Here is a 22,418-nt window from a genome sequence, read left to right on the forward strand (position 1 = left end):
AACATGCCTCGGAACAAAATTAAGAAGTAACAGCAGTTCATTACCTAATACAGGGTAATGAATAATAGATAGTCCACCTTTGAAAATATTAATTGACACAAGCGCAACATATTAGTTAATTAATACGAAACCCGTAATGATTATTTTCTAGAATTCAGGCAAAACGAAAACTTTGTTCATAAAACCATAACTTTGGAAACAATTCATAACCAGCCAGTCAATATAGACATAATTCAGGAAAATCAATTCTTAAAATTCTTCATTGTAGATTTCCACGCACTATTCGACGCATTATTAGGTTCACAGTGCCTAGAACAAATGGCATCATCTATTAATTATCAGACAGGCAAAATTTCTTTAAACGCGAAATATGTCCATTGTATAGATATCAAAATAAACCAGTTCAAAATAGAATTAGGAAAGGAACATTTTCGATACCTAATAAAAAAGGAAGTTTTAATGCCGAGATAAAATAAGTATAGGACACCTATTAATACCAGAGACAGTAACCACCGCAAAATAACTATTATTGCGAAGTACCTTTTGTAGGCGACAATATTAATTTAAATAAAAACTACCGAATTAAAGCACGGACCTTCAATCCTAATGAGATTGATTTATGTAAAGTACAACGTGACACAAGTAATAATTATAATGATGACACCGGATCACCACCGATTAATTTAGACCATCTTAATGGCAAATACAAGTACAACATAGAAAAGTTATATAACCAGTTTAGACACATATTTTATAAACAAGGCGATGTATTGGCATTTAAACAGTAAAACAATAGAATATAAATATCCTATCCCCAACATAGCTTCTATTTTAGATTTGCTAGGCGATTCCAATTACTTTTCTAAACTTCATTTTAAAAGTGAATATCACCAGATAGAAATGGAACCAAAGGATCAGTATAAAACAGCGACCAAGGTCATTTGCACCTTTTGCGAATGCCATTTGGACTAATTTAAGTAAATATAGCCAAAAGTTTGTAGATGAATGTAGGATATGTCAAACGGTCAAAAGTATGAGCGATATCCAGTTCAATACAAACTTAAAATAACTACTACACCCAAATAACCTTTTGGAATAGTACACGTTGACATTTCTTCGGGAAATGGAAAAAAGTGTTTAACGGCAATAACTATTTTATGTACGAATTACTCATGCCAATGAATATACCTGACAGCACAAACTTTGGTTAATTTTTTCGCACAATATAAGATGCCCCGAATCCCCAATTGCAAAATTAATGCGCAAGCACAGAATTGATCATCATTTAATAACACCTTTCCACCGAACAGCAACGGTATAATGGAGAGAGTGCATAATACAATTTTGGAGATAATAAGAACAATTAATGCAAGTAAGAATAAAATTCTTATGAATCAAAATTTCCAAAATGCAGTCATTATTTACAATAAGTCGATTCACGCCTAAACCAAATTTAAATTGAACTTTTGTACGGACACCTTGAAACAAGTGACTTAATTTATGTCTTTGACGACAAAATTTTATTTCAACTACACAAGCGAAATATACGACAGAGTTAAAAATTTATATAATATTGTAAGAAAAAGAGAGGAACATGATAAACAAAATTACTGAGATAGGGAAAACATAAAACGTAAAGATTTCGTAGAAATTTATTCAAACCGTTTAGTTAAAACAACGCGAACGAAACAGTACCGCGATATAGATTGGAAAAGGTAAAGCGAGATTTAGAGAATAAAATAATGACACAGAAAGGTAAAACTTGTCATAAACAAGAGTTAAAACCGATAAGAATTATTATTGCAGTTGACTGGCATATTTTTGTTTTATAATTCAAACGTTCCAATTACTATCGTGTAATGTTCGCACATGGTGTATTGTTACTGATATAATTGAATGTGTATTTTTTTCAATAAAAAGCCAGTTTTGAAGTTAACTCTTTTAAAAAACTGGAAAATTTACACTGAACGTTTAACTCAAGCTGACCGCTTACTGTAAACAGATATAGATCCGGACAATATGAACGATCTATTACATTCATGTTATTTTGCAGAGAAAAAGCATACAATTCAATCAAATGGTGTCAACTTTTTCCACCTTTTTTTATTTTTAGAATATGCATTTTTTGGGATAATTTTTAGCAATATATTTTTATATGGTCATAAGTTAACCAATTCAAAATTGCTAACATTGTAACATTATCTGTGGTAGACGGCTGGCAATACCTTCCCTATCCGTTATTATTAACTAATCAGCAGATACGCTCGTTATCTTTAAACAACTAATAATTACAATCGAGGAATTACAAAAAGTCTTTCAAAAGGACCAGGTCGGTTCCTTATCGTGTCAATAATTAACGTACGTAGTGTATTGTTATTTTCCGTAAGATGTAACTCCTATTCCTTTTAACAAATTAAAAACCCTCCAAAAAATAAGTGTAATTAACAACGAATCAATAAATAATCAATATCAAACAAAATTGGATTCAAATGTTTTTGTTTTTAAAGTACAAGGAATAGTACCGGCCTTTAACTGGCGCAGTCAGTAGGATTTTTGAACATCTTAATCTTAAAGCGCACACACAAAAGGAGAGTAGAATCCGCGTGAAGATGTAAATGTAACATTCCCCAAAAATAAACGAATCCATCGCTTCTGAAAAGGAAAATTGTGGTATTCTGATCAGACTGGCAACGAAGACAGCATCACAACACCCTTAAGAAAAACCTGCATAGGAGAAATCCCACAGAGGTGAGGTCTTCCACACAACTCCAAGGAGCAGCTCCACAGAGGTGGGGTCTCCTGTACAACTCCAATGAGTAACCCCACAAAGGTGAAGTGTTCCATACAACTTCAAGGAGCAACCACACAGAGGTGAGGTCTCCCAAAACTTCAACTAACCGAAAACCTCAAGGAACTTACGCAACGTAACGTATCCCAACGCAAAATTAGTCGTTTTATTTGTAAACCAAAAATTCTAGTTAAAAAGTCTATCGATTTATTGTTAAGTTTGTAATATTAAAAATAGGTAATAGAAATTAGATCTTAGAGTTATGACAGACGTAGATAAGTTAACCAACTCAATAGGCCAGCTTAGTATAAATAGTATAGGTTCCGACGCGAAAGAGTAATTTTTAGGCTTCTTCTCTCAGGAAGTAATTAATTAATCTTTAAATTTTACTTGTCAAGAGATAGGTAGTTTAGAATCAGAATTAACAATGCAAAACCAAAACCAGGTCAACCAACCAACGCAAGAACAATTAATTTGTACAGTTAAGAGCTATGGTGAGATTTTATTTAAGTTCCAAGGTAAAGCTAGTACGTTAGAGTCTTTTATTAATAAAATAGATAAATTTTATAACAAGTGTGGTAATACAGCGGATATTATGTTAGATAAGTATACATTTTGTCTTATTTGTAAAAAGCTTGTAACTGAAACATGTGATTTTATTGCATATCGTCCGGATTTAGATAGCGGACCGAAATTAAGAGAAGCATTAAAAAACCAATATGGAGACTTTGTAGATCGTAAAATTCTTTCACTTTTTAATCGAAACATACAGCAGAAAAGGTTAAAGCCTTCCCAAATTATTTTAACCCTCCTAAAATGCAAAATTTAGGTACTAAACCGAAATTTCCACGATTACCGCAAAATAGTAATGTACCAAGCCATGTACAATAGATCAACAACGTTACCAGCAAACAGAAATAATCCCAGTACTTCATGTAATTATTATTTCGCAAATCCAAATTTACCAATCAACAGTTCATTTTAAAGGTTAAATCTGCAACCTTAAAGTATACAAAATCCAAATCCGCCATCTAACCAAAATAGACTTTTCAATTCTAATCAGCAGAATACTGAGCAGCGTAACCAACAGACCAATTCTAATTTTTAGCGCACTTTAAAAATTGGCGATAACCAAATGTGTCCTTAACTAAAATTGAACTCACTGACGAAATCAGTCAATATGACTAGAAAATTGTGAACAACTAGATTATGACAAATATAATGATACTCTTACGACAATAATTACAACGGTAATAACTTTGATGAATTAATGGAAGTTATCTTACAAAACAATCAATCTGCTAATTATGACTAAGCGTAAGTAATTTTTCTCTACATGCGCCTCAGAACAAATTAGAAATCAATGTTAATCATAATATAATACGCCACCTCGTTATTCCATCATACCATGTTTAATTTTAGATATAAATAACCAAATTTCACTTAAAATATTAATAGATACTGGAGCTACGAATTCATTAATTAAACCAGAAATTGCCAAGAAATACTTTTCAGACCGAATTTACAACGAGTTTTACCTTTTAAGAACTATTATCACGAAAACCCCGCATAATCAATGTGTAGACGCTGATCTTCTTAAGGAAGGTCAAAACTTAAAATTTTTTATGGTCGACTTTCACCAACACTTTGATGTATTACTAGGTGTAGATAGTTTGGAGATAATGAAAGTAAAATTAGATTACGAATATGGAACAATAATTTTAAACAACGAAGATTATTATTTCTTAGTAAAATACGATACACATTTAGGTAATTATTTAGATAAACAAAATTTCCCAATTTCAATCAGACAAGCACAAGTGTTAATATGAGAACAGCAGGTAAATAATGTAAGAATACCAGAAACAATTACCATTGCGGATAATTATCAATGTGAAGTTCCTACCCAAGATGTTTTACCATCAAATCTAAGAATACCCAAAATCAGAGCTCTACACATTATTCAAAAGAAGTCAGTATTTGTAATATTACAGTAGTCAATTTGCACATAAGAAACCGTTAAAAATTGAATTAAATCATTTACCCCAGAGACAACTTTCAGTAGTACAAGGTGATGTACTAACACTTACAGGAAGTGTTAAACATAAGATACCATTAAATTCAGATATATCAATTTTTACCAAACCATATCGATGTCCCCAAGTTCAACGAAAAGAAATAAATAGGCAGGTTAAAGAACTGAATATAATTACGAAAAGCGAGTCACCATACAATTCACCAATATTTTTAGTTAGTAGAAAATTAGACAAGCAAGGTAAGATGTCATGGAGAATGTTGGCAGACTTTGGGAAATTGAATGAGAAGACCCTAGAAGATAAGTACCCTATCCCTTATATTGCAACGATACTAGATCTGTTAGGCGAATCTAATTATTTTTCCAAACTTAATTTAAAATCTGGATATCACCAAATAGAAATAGAACCGAAAGACCAATTTAAAACTACTTTTTCCACAGAAAACGGACATTATTTTCTGAGTATGCTGTTTGGTTTATGTAAAGCACCCGCATATTTTGCCCGTGTGAAGAACCAAGTATTGAGAGAATTAGTAGACAAAATATGCCTTGTGTACTTAAATAATATTACAATTTTAGGGAATACATCCGAGGAACACACCAATGATCTTAAATTAGTATTTCAACATTTAAAGGACCATAAATTTAGAGTTCAAATAACAAGACATTAAGACACTTAATTACTACCACAGGAATAAAACCAAACCCCAAATTAGTTCAGAAAATTCAAAACATAACATTGCCGAAAAAAAATTAGAGAGATTAATAAATCTTTTCTCGGACTTACAGGATATTACCTTAAAATTACTGAAAATTACAAAATGGTTTACCATCACAAAACCATTAACCTCATGTTTAAAGAAGAATTTAAAAGTAGAACACAGCGCAGCATTCGTGAACCATTTAATACAATAAAAGAGAGCAATTAGTAAGCCTCCAATTTTATCGTACCTCGACAACTTTTAATGTTACGTGCGACGTGATTGACAGTGATAGAGAAAGAATGCTTAGTAGTTATTTGGGCGGTCAAAATCTTTAGACCATACATTTATGATAAATAGTTTAATACTGTGACGGACCACAGCCAAATTCGAAATTAGTAAGATGACGTTTAAAGTTAAAGGAATTTGAAAAATTTACAAAAAGGGTAAAAACAATAACGCAGATTATTTATCTAGGATTAAAACCAAAGTATTTGAAACGTCCAATGACCTTTTGTCATTATTTAATAATCCAGGAGATGTCAGAAAGAACCAGAAAATTTGGAAAGCATCGACAAATTCTTAAATTTAGACCCGTCTAACCAATTAAACTTTAGTCCAGGCAAACAAGTCAGGAATCGAAACCCAATCATTAATGAAAATAAGCCACAAGCACGATGTAAGGCAGCACACAGAAAGAGAACATTAATGGAATGTTATCTGTTACAGAGAAGCCGTTTAATTATTATAAAAATCAGTTGATCTGGGTGTAGTATTTGTCAGCAGACGATATATGAGCGTCATCCTGTCAAATACAAATTAAATTTGGCCCCTAATTCAAAATTACCTTTTGAAACTGTATATATCCATACTTTTACTATCTTACAGCTATAAATTCTTTCACTAAGTATGGAATGTTTGATCCTTTAAATTCCTATTATTTACCAGACCTTACAGAAGCACATATTAACTCTTTTCTAAATATAGAATGCCGAAAACTTTAATAGCGGAAAACGAATTAAACAACTTGTTCTTTATCGACATGTTGCGAATGCACAATATTAACTATCATTTTATTAGTCCTTGCCATTCAGAAAGCAACGGACCCATTGAGAGAGCACACAGTGCATTAATAGATATTATGATAGTCATTACAGCCTCTAGAAATAAGATTTTAATATCGGATATCTTCGAAAACGCTGTAATAATATGTAACAGAACTTTTCACTCACAAACCGGATGCAAACCAATAGAATTATTTTTTGGACATATTGAAGCAACGGACATGTGAGATGTATTTGACCAAACCCATATACCAGAATTATTTGTTTAAAGTAAAAATCCGTTTTTGAAAAACAGAAAAACTTTATTTAAACAAAATTTGAAATTGACCCACAAATGAGATGTCACTAAGACCAATGGTCTTGTATAAGTGAAGTAACAATTCTTGAGACGAGTATTTATAATTTTGTCTTGTTGACACATTCAAAATGCAACGCAGTGCATAAGTTGTACAATAATTTCTTTGTATTAAATTAAGTCGCAATATATAACTCCAGTGAGGTATACGACCGTTAAAGCATATTATATACTTTAGTTTACGGAAAAGAAAAAGAGTTGAAAGAAAAACATTTGCCTCAGTACAAGAAAACCAACCAGTATATTTAAAAGCTTTGGTAAGAGATAAAAAAGCACCCAATTATAAACCCATTACAGCAATTAGACATAAAATAAAATGTACACGGATAAATCTAGATATTATCATAAGCAGGAGTTAAAACCCATTCGGAAATCTCAAATGAAAGCAAGATTATCTGTTACAGATGAATCGAGTACTGACGTTAATTTTTCTGAAAACCATTATTCTTAATAATCACAATGAAGATAAACAAATTATGCGTGAAATATTGCCATTACAATTACGTACCCAACGTATTAAAAACCAAATTGTAACAATTCACCGGGATAGCTTAAATTTAGACCAAAACGAATTAAGAGAGGATTAATTGATTTATTAGGAACAGCATTTAAATTTATTTCAGGGATGGTTAAAGATATGATAAGACTATACACGAATTAAGTGTGAATGAAGAAAATATTATTAAGCATTTTAATAAACAGCTTTCACTAAATAAGCAAATAGTTCAAAATTTTGGGAGTAATCTTAAGAATATTTCCCAAAACTTTGTAACGATTGAAAGAGCATTGAATAGTATTAGGGCACAAAAAAGTTACATGACCGCAATCTTTGTTTTACGCATGGTCAGTGAAGAAATTGTAGGTTTCGCTAGTTTAGGGCAAATACATCTGAGTATTGTCGACGTAAACCATATTTTTAACATCAAAAATATCTTGTTAAAATTTCATGACCAAAATTCATTTTAGCGGATGATAATTTTCTTTTAATGCAAACAATTGAAGTCGAATTCTATGTAACATTTAATATTTCTTAGACATACCAATCTTACACCCGGAAATCTTTAACTTTTTTCACCTTTTCTTTTTATTTTTAGAATATGCATTTTTTGGGATAATTTTTAGCAATATATTTTTACATGGTCATAAATTAACCAATTCAAAATTGCTAACATTGTAATAAAATGCGTGCCTTATCTGTGGTAGACGGCTGGCAATACCCACGCCATCCGTTATTATTAATTAATCAGCAAGTACGCTAGTTTTCTATAAACAACCAATAATTACAATCGAGGAGTTACAAAAAGTGTTTCAAATGACTAGGTCGGTCCCTTATCGTGTTAATAGTTAACGCACATGGTGTATCGTTATTTTCCGTAAGGTGTGACACCTATTGCTTTGAACAAATTAAAAATCCCTACCTACAAAAAATAAGTGTAATTATCAACAAATCAATAAATAATCAATATCAAACAAAATTGGATTGAAGTACAAGGAATAGTACCGGCCTTGTAACTCAACTGAAATAAAGTTAGGCATGTTTTAAAATTAAATTCCACCTGTTAGCAAATAAACGACAATTACAGCTTATTCTTCAATTCGTTCCCTTTTACAAAGTTTACTTATTTGTAGTTTATTTGCTTATTTTTAGTTGATATATTTTATTTAAGGCGCACTTCCTATAAAATTAAAGAAATATATTTTCTTCAAATGCACATATTTACATTGAATGTAATAATTTTTATATTCAACTTACCCGTTTTCTTATAAAGGCAATGAATGATTTTAATTTGAAAATCACTTATTGTTATATATTATTGCAAACCCATTTGTAGCATTGTACAGGACACATAGTAGGGGTTGGGAGAGGCATAGCTTACAGAAAAAAAAAATTCTAGAGAATTTTAAAATACACCTTGTTTCTCAATAGATTTTTAAATACCATATAAATGAAGCATTTCTTAAAAGCAATTAGTCATAACCGCTACCCCGCTCCATATAAATTTTCATTGCAAATAAAATTCTTCATTTTTTGGCGTTACTTTTCTTTTTTTTTATAAGATTGACAGTCTGGTTTATTTTTTTTATACCTACGAATTTATTTAAGAAATATTGCCAATTATGATTACAGCTACCGAAAAAAAAATGGAGGAACAAATCAGTGCATTAATGACAATGATAGCATAATATGAAAACTGGACAAGAAGAGATGAAAGGACAGGAAGAAATGAAAGAATAACTGAAGGCAATCAAGGAAACTGGACAAGAAGAAATAAAACAGAAAATGAAAGCAGTACAAGATGAGGTGAAACTGACACAAGAACAACTAAAAGCAGCTCAATTAAGAAATGAAACAGAAAATGGAAGAGAAACGAAAAAGAGCCAGGATGAAATGAAGCATGAATTAAAATCAAGATGACATGAAAATGGTACAAGAAAAAATGAAAACAGAAATAAATAACGTACAAGAAGAAATTAATAAGAGAATGGAGGAAAAGATAGATCGAGATGGAAAAGGAAATAGAAGAAAAGGAGATTATGCTAGAGACGAAATTGGAAGAAACAGTTACAAAAGATGGTGTCATTTCGCTCATCACCAAATGCGTAATAGATGTGACGTCTTCGCCCATCAAACAACCACCTAAAGGAGTTCCTTGGGCGAAGCAAGAGGAAGTCAATAATTTTATAAAAGACATACATAAGCAAGGGGTAATATACGCAAGAAAGATTGTTCCACGAGATTTTGTGTAGTCTACAGAAAGTTGAATGACGTAAATCTGGTAAATCTGAAGGAATCGACGACACACCAGACAGTCTAGATGGAGCCAAATGGTTCTCTACTCTTGATTTGAAAAGTTGATACTGGCAAGCTGATATGCATCCGCAAGATAAGGAGAAAACTGCCTTTACAACTGAAAATGGTCTATGGCAGTTCAATGTGATGCCTTTTGGATTGTGCAATGCACTGGCCACATTTGAAAGACTCATGAGCACTGTTTTATTATGATTAAACTGGAAAATCTGTTTGGTTTATCTAGATGACGTCATCATACTAGGTAGAACTTTCGACGAACTTTCAAGAAATTGTCAGCAGCAAGATTGAAGTCCCAAGAAATGCATCCTGTTTAGAAGTGAAATACCTGGGACTTAGCACCCCTTCTAGGAGATGAAAATTGACACTCTTAAAATAACTACAGAAATCGATAGCGTGGAGAATTCTAAGCAAAATATATACTAATACACACGAGAGATATGAATTGTTAAAGATGACTGTTTGAGCGCCGAAAACTGAATTTGAACCATTCGACGTTAAATAACAGAAAAAATCTCTAATATTCTTATATGTAGTGCTTGAGAAGACCTTAAAAATGAGCTCCAGTGGAAGTCATTAGCATTAAAAGTAACGGAGTTATAGTAAAAATAATACAGTTGTGTACTTCTGACGGAAAAAAAAATCAACAATGAAACCAATAGCTTAAAGGCAAGAACTGAAAGTAACCGAAATCCATGTACAGTTTGCTTCATTAAGGTACTGACAATATATTTTAGGAGTTTGAAGGTTTTAGAATGTTTATTTTTTAAATACGTTAGACAGAAACTTCGAAATTTCTGAAAAAAAAATCCTTTTTCTCCAATAACCAAAAGACGATGTAATATACGAAAAAAATACAACTGTACAAAATTGTGGACTTTTTTCTGCACAAAATTTTGGGTGATTTGTGGTTTTTTATACGATGAATATTATTTGACATATCGTAGTTGTATGTTTTTAAACTAGTATGAGGACCACATTTTCCGAGTCATTTAAACCTTTAAATCTCAAAAATAACGGTTCAAGACAGTTGAAACTTGCTGACCCTGTAGTACTTTGAAATTTGAAACTGTTGAAACTATTTTTTTTTGTGGGTTTCGCCATTAGGGGTGATCTTTAAAGGTTGAAACATTTAAATTACTAATAATTTACATACCAGTGCATGAAAGAAAGGTTATTGTACATATTGGAATATTATTTTATTAAAGTATTGCTTTGTTTTTTAATGTTTTGTCAAAACGGGTTGTTTTCATCCTTTAAAAATAAAATACACACATCAAAAACATATAAAATCCATATAGAAGAATAAGATAAGCTTAATTACCAATTATTATTAAAATCTGTGCTGCCCGAAAGAATTCTAGCCATGACACTTCTAATTAGCATGTAAGCTCATATATCTTCTGGCTCATTAACAGTCTACTTTATAGGTAAAACCTATTATAGTTTGTTCATTTGTCATCAATAGTATGTAATAGTTAAAATATAGTGTAATGTTCGTGGATTTAACAAAATTAACTTTTAAGACTGATAACGACAAAAACTATTTATTTACATTAATTATTAAAGAACTTAAAAACACTATTAAAACTTAGGTTATGAATTATACTACTGTTGATATATCATTATTCACTGCACTATTTATTTCACTGCTGTCACTGTCAATTTATTTCTGGATTTACTTCTGCAACGGTCAATTTGTTTCTTCTCCTCTNTGCTCTAGAATTTTACTTAATTTTAATTGTTTTAATTGTAATTGCACTTTTTAATGTTTTTGAATTTTGATTTAAGATTTCCTCTATTTTTGTTCCCATATGTCTTCAATATTAGTGGACATATCTTCATTTCAGTATTCTAGCTCTTGATTCAAGTCGACGAGTTTTAAATCCATTAATTTTTCGAAAATTTGACTAGAATATTCTTTTCTTGTTGACTATCTTGAACTTTACACCTGACGTCAATTGCAACGAGTTAGTAATTATTTTATTTATTTAAGGGGTATTTATTTTACAGTTACTTATTCGCATATTAATACTATTTAGATACTTAAATTATTAGTTATTTATATCATGCGGTATTTATAATGCTTATGTATTCGTCACAGTAATTATATCAGTAGTAACTCGTCCATATACAAACTAACTCCACTTTTACCACTTGTCCTCTAACTTGTACTACTACACTATCACGATTTAAAATAAATCACTACCCAAGTCTACAACCACAAAGTACTTTTTCACCTTGTAAATTAATATAAATACGCTGAGCATCGTCTACGGGAAACACACCACAATTAGAGGTTTGAGTAGCTAATCGATTCTAGGGACAAGATACCGTTTTTCCCTGTACAAGTTCCTTCGTGCTAATTTATACTCCGCTTCTATATTATTCCGTAATCTTATAACACAGAGAAGCTTTATTTCAGTAACTTTATTTGAATTGTAATGTAATAATTTTGCAGAGTATTGGAGCTGAATCTGTATTTGAAAATATACCTGTGGTTAAGAAGTCGGATGTTGTTTTCGTATCAGTTAAACCCTCAGTAATACCACAAGCACTTGGAGATATCACAAACGCAGATGACTTAAAAGCAAATGATGCTGACAAATTGTATCTATCAATAGCAATGGGGGTAACAATAAAGGAACTGGAAAGTGTAAGTTTAAAAAACAAAATAATGAGTTTACTAATAGGTACTGAAGACGTTGATATGTAAACGTATTGTAATATTCATAGGTTTAACAAAATTAACTTCTAAGACTGATAACGACAAAAACTATTTATTTACACTAATTATTAAAGAACTTAAAAACACTATTAAATTATTACTAAACTTAGGTTAAGAATTATTCTATTTATTTACACTACTGTTGATATAACACTATTCACTGCGCTATTTATTTCACTGCTATCACTGTCAATTTATTTCTGGATTCACTTCTGCAACGGTCAGTTTATTTCTTCTCTTTTGGCGATCGTCTCTTCCTTTAAATACTCTTTTGTTTACTTTCTGGGACCTTCTGGAAACATCCGGATAGTTTATTTTTTCTTTGAACTGTTTAACTGCTTTTCCAGAACGCAGGTACGACACACACATTTACAAACACGGCGCACATGAAGAAAGGCGCGCGCAGCTAGTCGGCGAATCGATAAGCTGTTCACGCCCACGTGTGACCGATTGCACACAAACACACTCGTGCTCGCTACAATAGGGGTTCAAGGTTCCTGATAATCGAACCAAATAAATTTGTTAAAGCGGTGTTTTTTAAAAACCCATTCGATCATCATACGTTTTAACTGGCGCTGCGAACAGGATAGAGAAGGTAGAAATCTACGAATTTCACCCCAAACACCTCAGAGTATCAACTTCTGCAACGTCTCTATCCATTTCGACACTTCCGACCCCTGGAACTTTTGATCACCTGAAGAGTCCTTCAACCTCTACTGGACAATTCATAATGGGACGTTTCACTAAAGGATCAGGAGTATTGGGAGGATTTTAAACCGTAAGTACAATTGCTGTATCTCCTTTTTTATATTGTTCTCCCCTTTTTCATTTTATTTATTGCACGGCATGGCATCATTAGATGAATTTTTGAAATGAATCAAAGCATTCGGTGAAGTCATCGCTCCATTTGATGGTTCTCCCGAATAGATAGATAGGTTCATTCATTGAGATAATTTTTACGTGAATGTCTCTACCACAACTCCGGCCTATAGAAATTTAAAATTTCGACATATAATAATATAATAATAATAANACGAATTTTATGGCATAAAGGCGTAGTAATGTCAAAATAGATCGTTTAGAAAGCAAACTTATTTGAGTTAAAGGTGGAATGTATTACTTTCGTTATTTAATGTGGCATAAAAGCTTTACACCAAAACACACCCTTGTAAAGCGTATTTTCAACGCTATTGACTTTTGAATAGATCTAGAGACACTCTCACTAGTCCAAACAGGTTGAGCAATAATTAAGAGGGCATAAATTTAGTGGTGTAGAAATTAATAGCATAATCGGAATGTAAGTCATTCGTACGCCACTGGCGTAATTAATTTTCTTAAACTCGTTTTACGTTATTAATGCCACGTTAAAGTTTAGATACTGTATATTCCACAATAACTGACAATGATGACACTGCGAATGTGCAACATGACTAACCAAAATCACTGTTAAAATATCCAAATACATATTTTTAATGACGTTTATAATCTTCTAATGATTTGTAACATTTATTGAATCTCGTTTAGCCAAAATATAGGTAATTTCACGTTCTTGTTTTACTTATTAGTAGAAAGCTCAAAAAGTTTGTAGTTCTTTAACTATTAGTGTTAAGCTCGTTGCTTTTACGATTTAGAAATGAAAGTTGCACGTTATTGCAGTTAAAGTGAATTCTAGGTTGCAACTGTAATAAAATATAGCGTCGACTTGTCATATCTGAACGCCAAATATAAATTTAATGTCTTCTAAAAAGTGAATTAACTTTTCGGCAGACTCTTAAAAATACAATGTTTGATGCAATGTCGTATATGTTCACAAATGTGGCAAATTTAGTAAATTGTTATAATTTTAACAATTCTTCTGTCTATAACAAATTGGTAATAAGAATATTCCAAAAACAAAAATACATACATAAAACAATACGTTGATAAAATAAAATTACATAACGAAGGCAAGTAAAGATTTTTATTTGTTCCAGAATTAGGAGACATAAGAGTTGCTTCAAATGAAAAATTGGCTTTCCTTTGAAACTATTATCATTTTTGTTATTCATAGAATTGATTTTTTTCTAATTTCCATTACACTGCACCTCTTTATAACTTGAACATGAAATAAATTAAAATCGCTAGAACTCTTAATAATATTTATCACAAAAGCTTTTATAGCAGTGGCTTTTAAACGTATTAAAACTGTTACAACATGAAAATATCGCTTTTTGTAGTCAACTTGTTTAATATTTTCTAGTAATTACTTTAATATACAAATGGTTCCTCAACACAGTGAAATTTTAAGGAATTATACCTAGAAGAGCAGCGGTTCTCAAACTTTCAGAAAACATAATCCTAATATAATGACGTTTTCTTTTTGTAGTTACGTATATGTATTACTGCAATAAGAACTAAAACGTACGTACCCCTTTTTAACAAGAACAGCGCAATTAATTCATATAAAATTGGTATCGTTATATTACATAATTTTTTTGTTATTAAGTAAGAAATATTTTGGATTGAAAAGTTGTACAACAATAATAAGAAAAAATATTTTAATCAAAAATATTCTGTTTTAAAAAGCTGTTAATATGTTAAAAAATCATAGAAAAAGGTAGAATTGTAAGTATTAGTAAGTATAAATTTTATTAACTTAACTAGTTGGTTTTTTGGGTAGGTTACATACTCTATTTATTGCATTATATATCTACAGTATAAAACATGTTGAGAACTGCTGATCTAAAGTATTAAATAGATCTGCTACTTTGTTTAAAATACAAATCATAAATCTAATTTATCTAGAAAATAAAGTCGGAAATAGTACGTAGAAGTAGGATACTTCTAATAAGATATTAAATCAAGTTTTAATTGATTAGTTTACTGCCTTTTGCTACACATTCTGCTTGCATTTCTATAAAAGTGACTAAGTGATTAATGATCCTTACAATTTGTCAAAATTTACAGCTTTCTCTAACGATGAAAATAAACAAAGGAATATTAATTTGATATATTGTCATACAGCAATTTCCAGCACAGTTAATTGCAGCATATTTAATATAATTATTGGTCTAATTGTTGATAAACTATAGCGTTGATTTAAATATGACATATAATTGACCTACAAAATTGTACATTTGTGATGTTGATATCCAAAAAGGACCATTAATCACAGAATCTTCGCTTCTTTGTTCTTTATCTTGACGATATCTTAATTTTTTGATATATTGTTTTTCCTCTTAGACACTACAGATTCTCAGGAAGGGTGCGTGGGTGAAGTTTCCATTCAAGTGGATCTGTTTACTCATCCTGGTACTGGCGAACACAAGGTCACAGTTAAAGGTACATGCATACATTTAATTTTTCAGTTACTCAAACTTTTTCGCAAATATATATTTAAGTATTAACTGACAAATCCTCATATAATATTTTGTTAGTTTTCTTTCTGTACTATATAGTAGAACCTCGACTGTTTCATTGAAGAAGTTTCCATTTTTTTTTATGGATAAATGATAAAAATTATAAAAGAATAAAACAAACACGTGAAAGAATTGATAAAATATCTCAAGAAATAAGAAAGTTATGGGACTTTAAAGTTGCGCTTGCAAGAATAATTTTGTTACACGCTGCGCTCCATCGTGTGACGTCATTTGACCTAAACGACGCCGCACGTATTCGCCGAGTACGTACGAATGTATAGTTATGTAGGAGCTTACGCCGTTCGATTCATATTTTGTTTATTTAGCCGGTGGCAGAGTTAAAAAAAATACCTGCAAATATTATATTGTTCCTGTGTCAAAGCGCAACAGTTAAAAATTAAATAAACACGAACGAAGCAAGAATCCTAGCGCGACTCTGAAACTAATACTTGAATGATTCGTGGTGCGGTGATATCGAAAAGGTCGAATGACGTCATAAGCGAATGTATTCTGTCGAAACTGCCAGACGCGGATCGCGATTTCGATCTGTTTGGATCTCATCAGCGCGTCGCAGGCAGCTCCGACAGAACACAGACCAACGTTTACCTGCTGTCTTAATCCTAAAATGTAGCATCGTGCTACAGATGGCGTTTACTGCACCATTTGTAGTATTTTCTAAAACGCACTGTTAAGACAGCAGGTAAACGTTGGTCTGTGTTCTGTCGGAGCTGCCTGCGACGCGCTGATGAGATCCAAAAAGCTCGAAATCGCGATCCGCGTCTGACAGTTTCGACAGAATACAGACCACGTCGAATTATTTTATTGGAGTAAAATTGGCCCGGAATGGAACCGGCGTCCTCCCAAATGCTGAGCAATGGTCTAAACCTCTAGGCCGTGCCATTCGGTCGTGGTCTACTATCGATTTCGTATCTTCTAGCGAAAACACCGATGGAGACGTTTATCATGCATTTTTCCAACGCTGTGGTTGGAACATTAAATCCACAGCGAAAAGTTTTACTCTCTCGCCAAGTTTCCCAACAATGCCAACCACAGTTGTTGACGAAACAATCGACAAATGGAATGTTTGAATTGTCGAGGTTCTACTATATAGGTAACAGGCAAAAGCTCAAGCCTCTTGGAAGTTCATTGTAGGTGATTTATAGCAAACAAAACTGTCGTAGTATCATTAATCTAAATTACTAAATTTACACTTGCTATTGTATCAAACTAATTGCACTTTGTTCTCACTTTATTTCTTTCTCTCTTACTCAAGTGGTTGCTGCAAACGACCTGAAATGGACGGTGGTTTCTGGAATGTTTCGACCATTTGTCGAAGTAAATCTAATCGGTCCTCACTTGTCCGACAAGAAGCGGAAGCATGCAACAAAATCGAAAGCCAACAACTGGTCTCCGAAGTATAACGAAACATTCCATTTGTAAGTACATATTGTTTTTAGTAATCTACTTAAATTTTTATTTTACAATTTTATCACTTCTGAATATCTTCATATGCACGGTAGCGCTAAATTACACTTATTTCTTAATGTTGAATGGCTTCTAGCAATCCTTGTTAGCTTATGATATTATTCCCTTAACAAATTCCATCGTACTCTATAGACGCACGTTGTCGCTCTTTATTATATGCTTTAAAATAAAGTTTGGCAGCCACTGGTGTTGCGACAGACATCTGCATCCGCATATGCGAAAGTTCTGCACGCTTTCTTGAGTCATTTTCTGCATCTGCTTCCATATTTTTATATGTAAATGCATCGGAAACCTTTTGCAGATATTACTTATAGAAATTTGAGTATTGTAATAGAGATTTCAAGGCGAAAAAGCGTCTAAATTACTACTTCTTGGATATAATTTGCCTTTACTAAATTTAATCTAATAATATAAAAATAATTGTCAAACAATTGTTATTTTTCAACATAGTTTTTACTTCTGCAAAAAGTTACTATTGGTATCTGCTTCTGCATCTATTTCTGTTATGACAATTTCTTAAAATGACGTTCATATGCAAAGTTTAGTGCTTTAATGTGCTTCAAGCTTGCTCCATTAGTTCTCAAGACACGCTTTTCAAAGTGAAAAACATCCGCAAAGGTAGTAAGATTGTCAACGTAAAAGAAATATTGTGTCTTCCAAATCGTATATTTGTGTTATAGTATCATTGGTAATGAGGAACAGTTGGATTTCTACGAGCTTCACATTTGCGTAAAGGATTACTGCTTTGCAAGAGAAGATCGATTAGTGGGTGTCGCAGTGATGCAGTTGAAAGACATTGTGGATCGGGTAAGTACCTTATTTCGTAAATCGATCAGCACTATCTTTGAAAACTTAAAAAATGAGGGCAGTTACTTCAGAATTTCTTTTCATAATCTTTAAACATTGTTTCAGTATGTTTATTAGATCTAATATTAATGAGAAAATTCATTTAATTTTTATCGACTACAAGTAATCTCAAATTAATGAGGATTCAGGATCGATTCCCGACAAGGGTATGTCAGCAGCAACAATTTTTCCTAATTAATTTGTGGTAATTTGCAGTGGATAAAATTAATGAATTTTCGAAGTATTACTTAATATTAACCACTATTTAAAAGTGTCATTTATTATATGATACTGACCACAACAACATCTATTAAATTTAAAAAATTTTGGTGACAACCTCATAATTTCTAAATATTGAAGTTAATTAAAACTGAATCTTATTAACGCCTAAGAATAGTCAGAAACTAATACATTAGCAACAACGTTTTCGATACAGAGTCAATCAAATTTGAATCAATAGACAAATAAATGTAAAATGTAAATTAATTAAATGCACTCTTTTGTTTTCTAAATCGTCTAGAAAGTGTCATGTGTTTCTTTCAGGGTTCATGTGCCTGTTGGCTGTCGTTGGGTAAGAGGATCCAAATGGACGAAACGGGTTGGACTATTCTTCGAATCCTGTCCCAAAGGACGAACGACGAAGTAGCCAAGGAATTCGTCAAATTAAAATCGGACATCCGACAAGAAAATTTACCACCAAATAATTAATAAGTGACGCTAAAACCATTAGTGCCCGCTCTAATAAATTAAATTAATAAAATTAAAGAGTACACAAAAGGGACGACGGCAAAATCAAAACGTTGTTCTTACACTAATATAATCAGGACAGAGACAAGTTAACGCTCTGTATATGCACACAAGTGATCGTAAACAGGACCGTCCTAAGTGAAAATCGTCGCCGCAGCAAAAACAAAAAAAAAATAAGAAATTTAACGTAAATGTGCCTCTCTGCAAAGAACTCAAACCAATAAACCTACCACATAAATAAAATTAAATGCTTCTTGGGAGAACAGAAAGAAAACTATTGGGGTCAAAAAGAAAACAGAAAAGAAAAAGGCATAACACATGCAATAAAATAAAATAAAACAAAAGAATATGTTTTGTGTTTTAATATTATGTAGATGTACTTAGTATATTATGTTTTAAAGAAGAAAAATCACTTTAAGGAGTTTGTCTTTTGAGATAGACCATCTGAAATTACTCCAGATATTAATGGACGAATGTCTCTGAGTAGTGTTTCAAGGGCATGCTTTTCGTTTCCATGACTAGTTTTTCCACTAGGGGACGGGCATTTGACTAGTATGCATTAGCAAAATCTTGAATGGTTTCGATCATTAAAAATTTGATTCCTAAAGATCCTTACGTGTTTAGTAAGATTATGAATGGTTTTTTCCAAAGCATTTTCAAAAAAGAAAATTGTAATAAAAAGTCGAAAATATTTAAGTATTTTAGTGGAAATTATCGGAATTACAGATATATTATAAAAAAGTTTTGCTCAACTATCCCCACCTCCTCCCCCATAGTGAAAAACCTAACCTTGAAATCGAAAAACGGACCATTTAAACACTACTTAGTTACATTTACTTTGTTAATTACAGCTAATTTCCAATAAACTGATTTTTCTTCATTAGGGCTGCCGCAAGAGTCAAAAATATATTGATCTTGTCTTGTCTGGGTTTGTCTTGAAAACCAAGGCAATATTAAAAACAATTACCACATAACCCAAGACGCCTTGAGTTCTGGGAAAATGAACGATGTGGAGCCTCAGGTACGTAGATAAATATACAATAATCTCGCATCAGATTTATTTATATCCTCATACTATTTTCCACCACTCTTCAGCCAGGAAATGAAATTTTTTAGGTTAAATAGTTTTTTTTTTATTTAGCAATCATGTTCATCGAGAGAAAATGGTAAAGCTTTGGATTTGAATAAAGTGATAGATATTTTTGCATCATTAAATAACTCCGCATAATTTGGTATTCATCAAAGTGTTTTTGGATTATTTGACGTTGAATACAAAGTTGTGACTTTAAATTTTACATGTATCGGATTAAATTAATATTCCAGGTGTGCCGGAACGAGGGTTGGAATGTAATGCTTTAGATATATGATGAAGACAAGGTTTAGATTTTAGACCAAAAATGAAAATAAAGTACCTAAGTACAGATGAAAAATACAAGAACAAGACAATTGGAATTTTCATTATTTTTTCGATAGCAAGATAATATTTTGAAAACTATCGTATTGCGGCAGGCCTATTATTAACATAAATTTATTTCTACAAATGTTGTTATGTGTTTTGTACCTTCTGCAAATGTAAACCCAAAAACAAATGTGATCCAGACTAAATACGATACATGGACTGAATAAAAACGGTATAGGTACATATACATATGTCTGTATGTAACAGTTTACTTACTTGCTTCACTCCTCAACTCTTCTATCTATCGTTTCTTATTACGTATTAACGTACAATAATGCGCTTCTCAATAAACACAACCTAGTCTGTGGATTGATGTTAAGATGGAATTCAAAACACTAAAAAAAAGGAAGAATTTTGTTTTTCTCTTTAAGTGTGCGCGTAAATCGGCCCCTAACCCTGGGTTCAAATGAGGTGGGCATTCCATCTTCTTAGTAAACATTCATTGTCGATCATTGTGTAACATCGCCCTGTATATTCTGCTTAATAACCTACTGAGCCTTATATTGTGAATTCTCTCCTTTTCGGCTACGACACTGCCCGACAGGACGAAGTAATTATCAATTAATACAATTGATTAAAATTAAAAACCGTCTAAGAAATTTACAAAAAGGTTTCGTCTTTTTGCTATGAAAGAGTAAATTAAATGACAATTATCTATCGAAATATTAAATTACTTATTTTTTAGTTAATTAAAAAGGGGTTACAGTAATTATTTTATTTATTTTTTAAATTATTTAAATCAATTCTTTTGTCTTTGGTTATTTCTTAATTATTAACTTAATTACAATTGTTAACATTAATAATTTATTTATTTACTATTTATTATCGTAAACTACTCCTTTTTGAGAAGAATGTGCTTATTTTTTGTACTGACCCTTTCAAATTTAATTTAAATAGGTACTTTATATTTATATAGTTTCGGATTTAACTTGCAAGTAAAAAAAGGAAATTGTTTTTAAGATTACTCTTCCTTTCGGGCATTTCTGTCGGCACACATAATATAAACGTTGCGTTCTACTGTGATATTCAACTGTACATATTGTACGTCTCTTATATAAGTGTCTCATTAACATGCAAATTCAATTTATTAGCTTATGATTAGCACACTAAACGATCAATAATAAATAATAGTTACAATATCGTAATTTATTGTAAATTTTCTAAAATCGAATCACTTAATAAGACCACATTAAAAAATAATGACAATATTATGTAATCATTAATACTTAAATAGTCTTTTAAAGATCGGTCTTTGCCAGCCCGAAGTATTAATTTTCTATAGTACGTTTGTGTAGCTTCATTCCCGATACGAAAAGTACAGTACATTCGATATTTTGTGGTGAAGGTTTTCTTTAGATTTGAATACTTAGTTACTGTTTATTTGTTTAATAATTTCTAATGCTTCACTACGAATTCCATTCGATGATTATACCAATAACGTCCATGTGAACAGTGCTACGATGACTTTTTTTATGTATTCATCTGAATTTACCTCTATTTTTTTATATTATTGACAAAATATTCGCATGTACCGTGCGGCTAGTCGTCCTGCACTCTTTTTTACGAACATAGAATACCAGACTATGCAGTATCTGGGTACTAAACAAACATTATTCTTTAATTGCTCTTAAGTATGTATAGTTTTACATCATTACAGAAATTCCTTGATTTGGTTTGAAGTACACAAAATTTTTATTCTGATTCTAAAATTAAGTTATGGTAATCTTAATTCACCACACAATACGAAATGTTTATTTTTCGTTTCCTTCACTATGTATTTTATTTACAAAAACTCTGTCGTAATCTTGCAAGTATTACTATGTCTATTATAAAACAACAATAGTGTATCAAAATTCACATAAAATGGACCTGTTTAAATTTACTCCTTTACTTTCTTATAATATAGGTAATGATTGATAGATCAAAAGCTAATCGTATACAAAACAGTATTAATATAAGCATTTGTTTTCAGAAAATTAATAGTTTGAGGTAATTTTGATACA

The 22,418-nt window shown here is 31.6% G+C and overlaps 1 protein-coding gene and 1 long non-coding RNA gene across 6 annotated transcripts in view; both read left to right on the forward strand.

Moving 5' to 3' along the window:
* Window positions 1-19,130, forward strand: part of LOC108741634 (protein unc-13 homolog A) — a 105,088-nt gene extending 85,958 nt beyond the window's left edge. For all 5 annotated transcript variants that reach the window (XM_018476492.2, XM_018476495.2, XM_018476491.2 and 2 more), the window contains 4 exons: window positions 15,703-15,801; window positions 17,152-17,314; window positions 18,044-18,170; window positions 18,753-19,130. In XM_018476492.2, coding sequence (XP_018331994.1) covers window positions 15,703-15,801; window positions 17,152-17,314; window positions 18,044-18,170; window positions 18,753-18,917 — 554 coding nt within the window. In that variant the 3' untranslated portion in view covers window positions 18,918-19,130. The remainder of the gene's footprint in view (window positions 1-15,702; window positions 15,802-17,151; window positions 17,315-18,043; window positions 18,171-18,752) is intronic.
* Window positions 19,131-21,179: 2,049 nt separating this feature from the next.
* The window catches only part of LOC112904805, a 17,526-nt gene continuing 16,287 nt past the window's right edge, over window positions 21,180-22,418 (forward strand). Inside the window, exon 1 of the long non-coding RNA XR_003231377.1 lies at window positions 21,180-22,404. This is a non-coding gene — a long non-coding RNA (uncharacterized LOC112904805). The remainder of the gene's footprint in view (window positions 22,405-22,418) is intronic.

The sequence above is a fragment of the Agrilus planipennis genome, unplaced genomic scaffold (assembly GCF_000699045.2).
Source record: "Agrilus planipennis isolate EAB-ADULT unplaced genomic scaffold, Apla_2.0 scaffold259, whole genome shotgun sequence".
In the NCBI taxonomy this organism is placed as follows: domain Eukaryota; kingdom Metazoa; phylum Arthropoda; class Insecta; order Coleoptera; family Buprestidae; genus Agrilus; species Agrilus planipennis.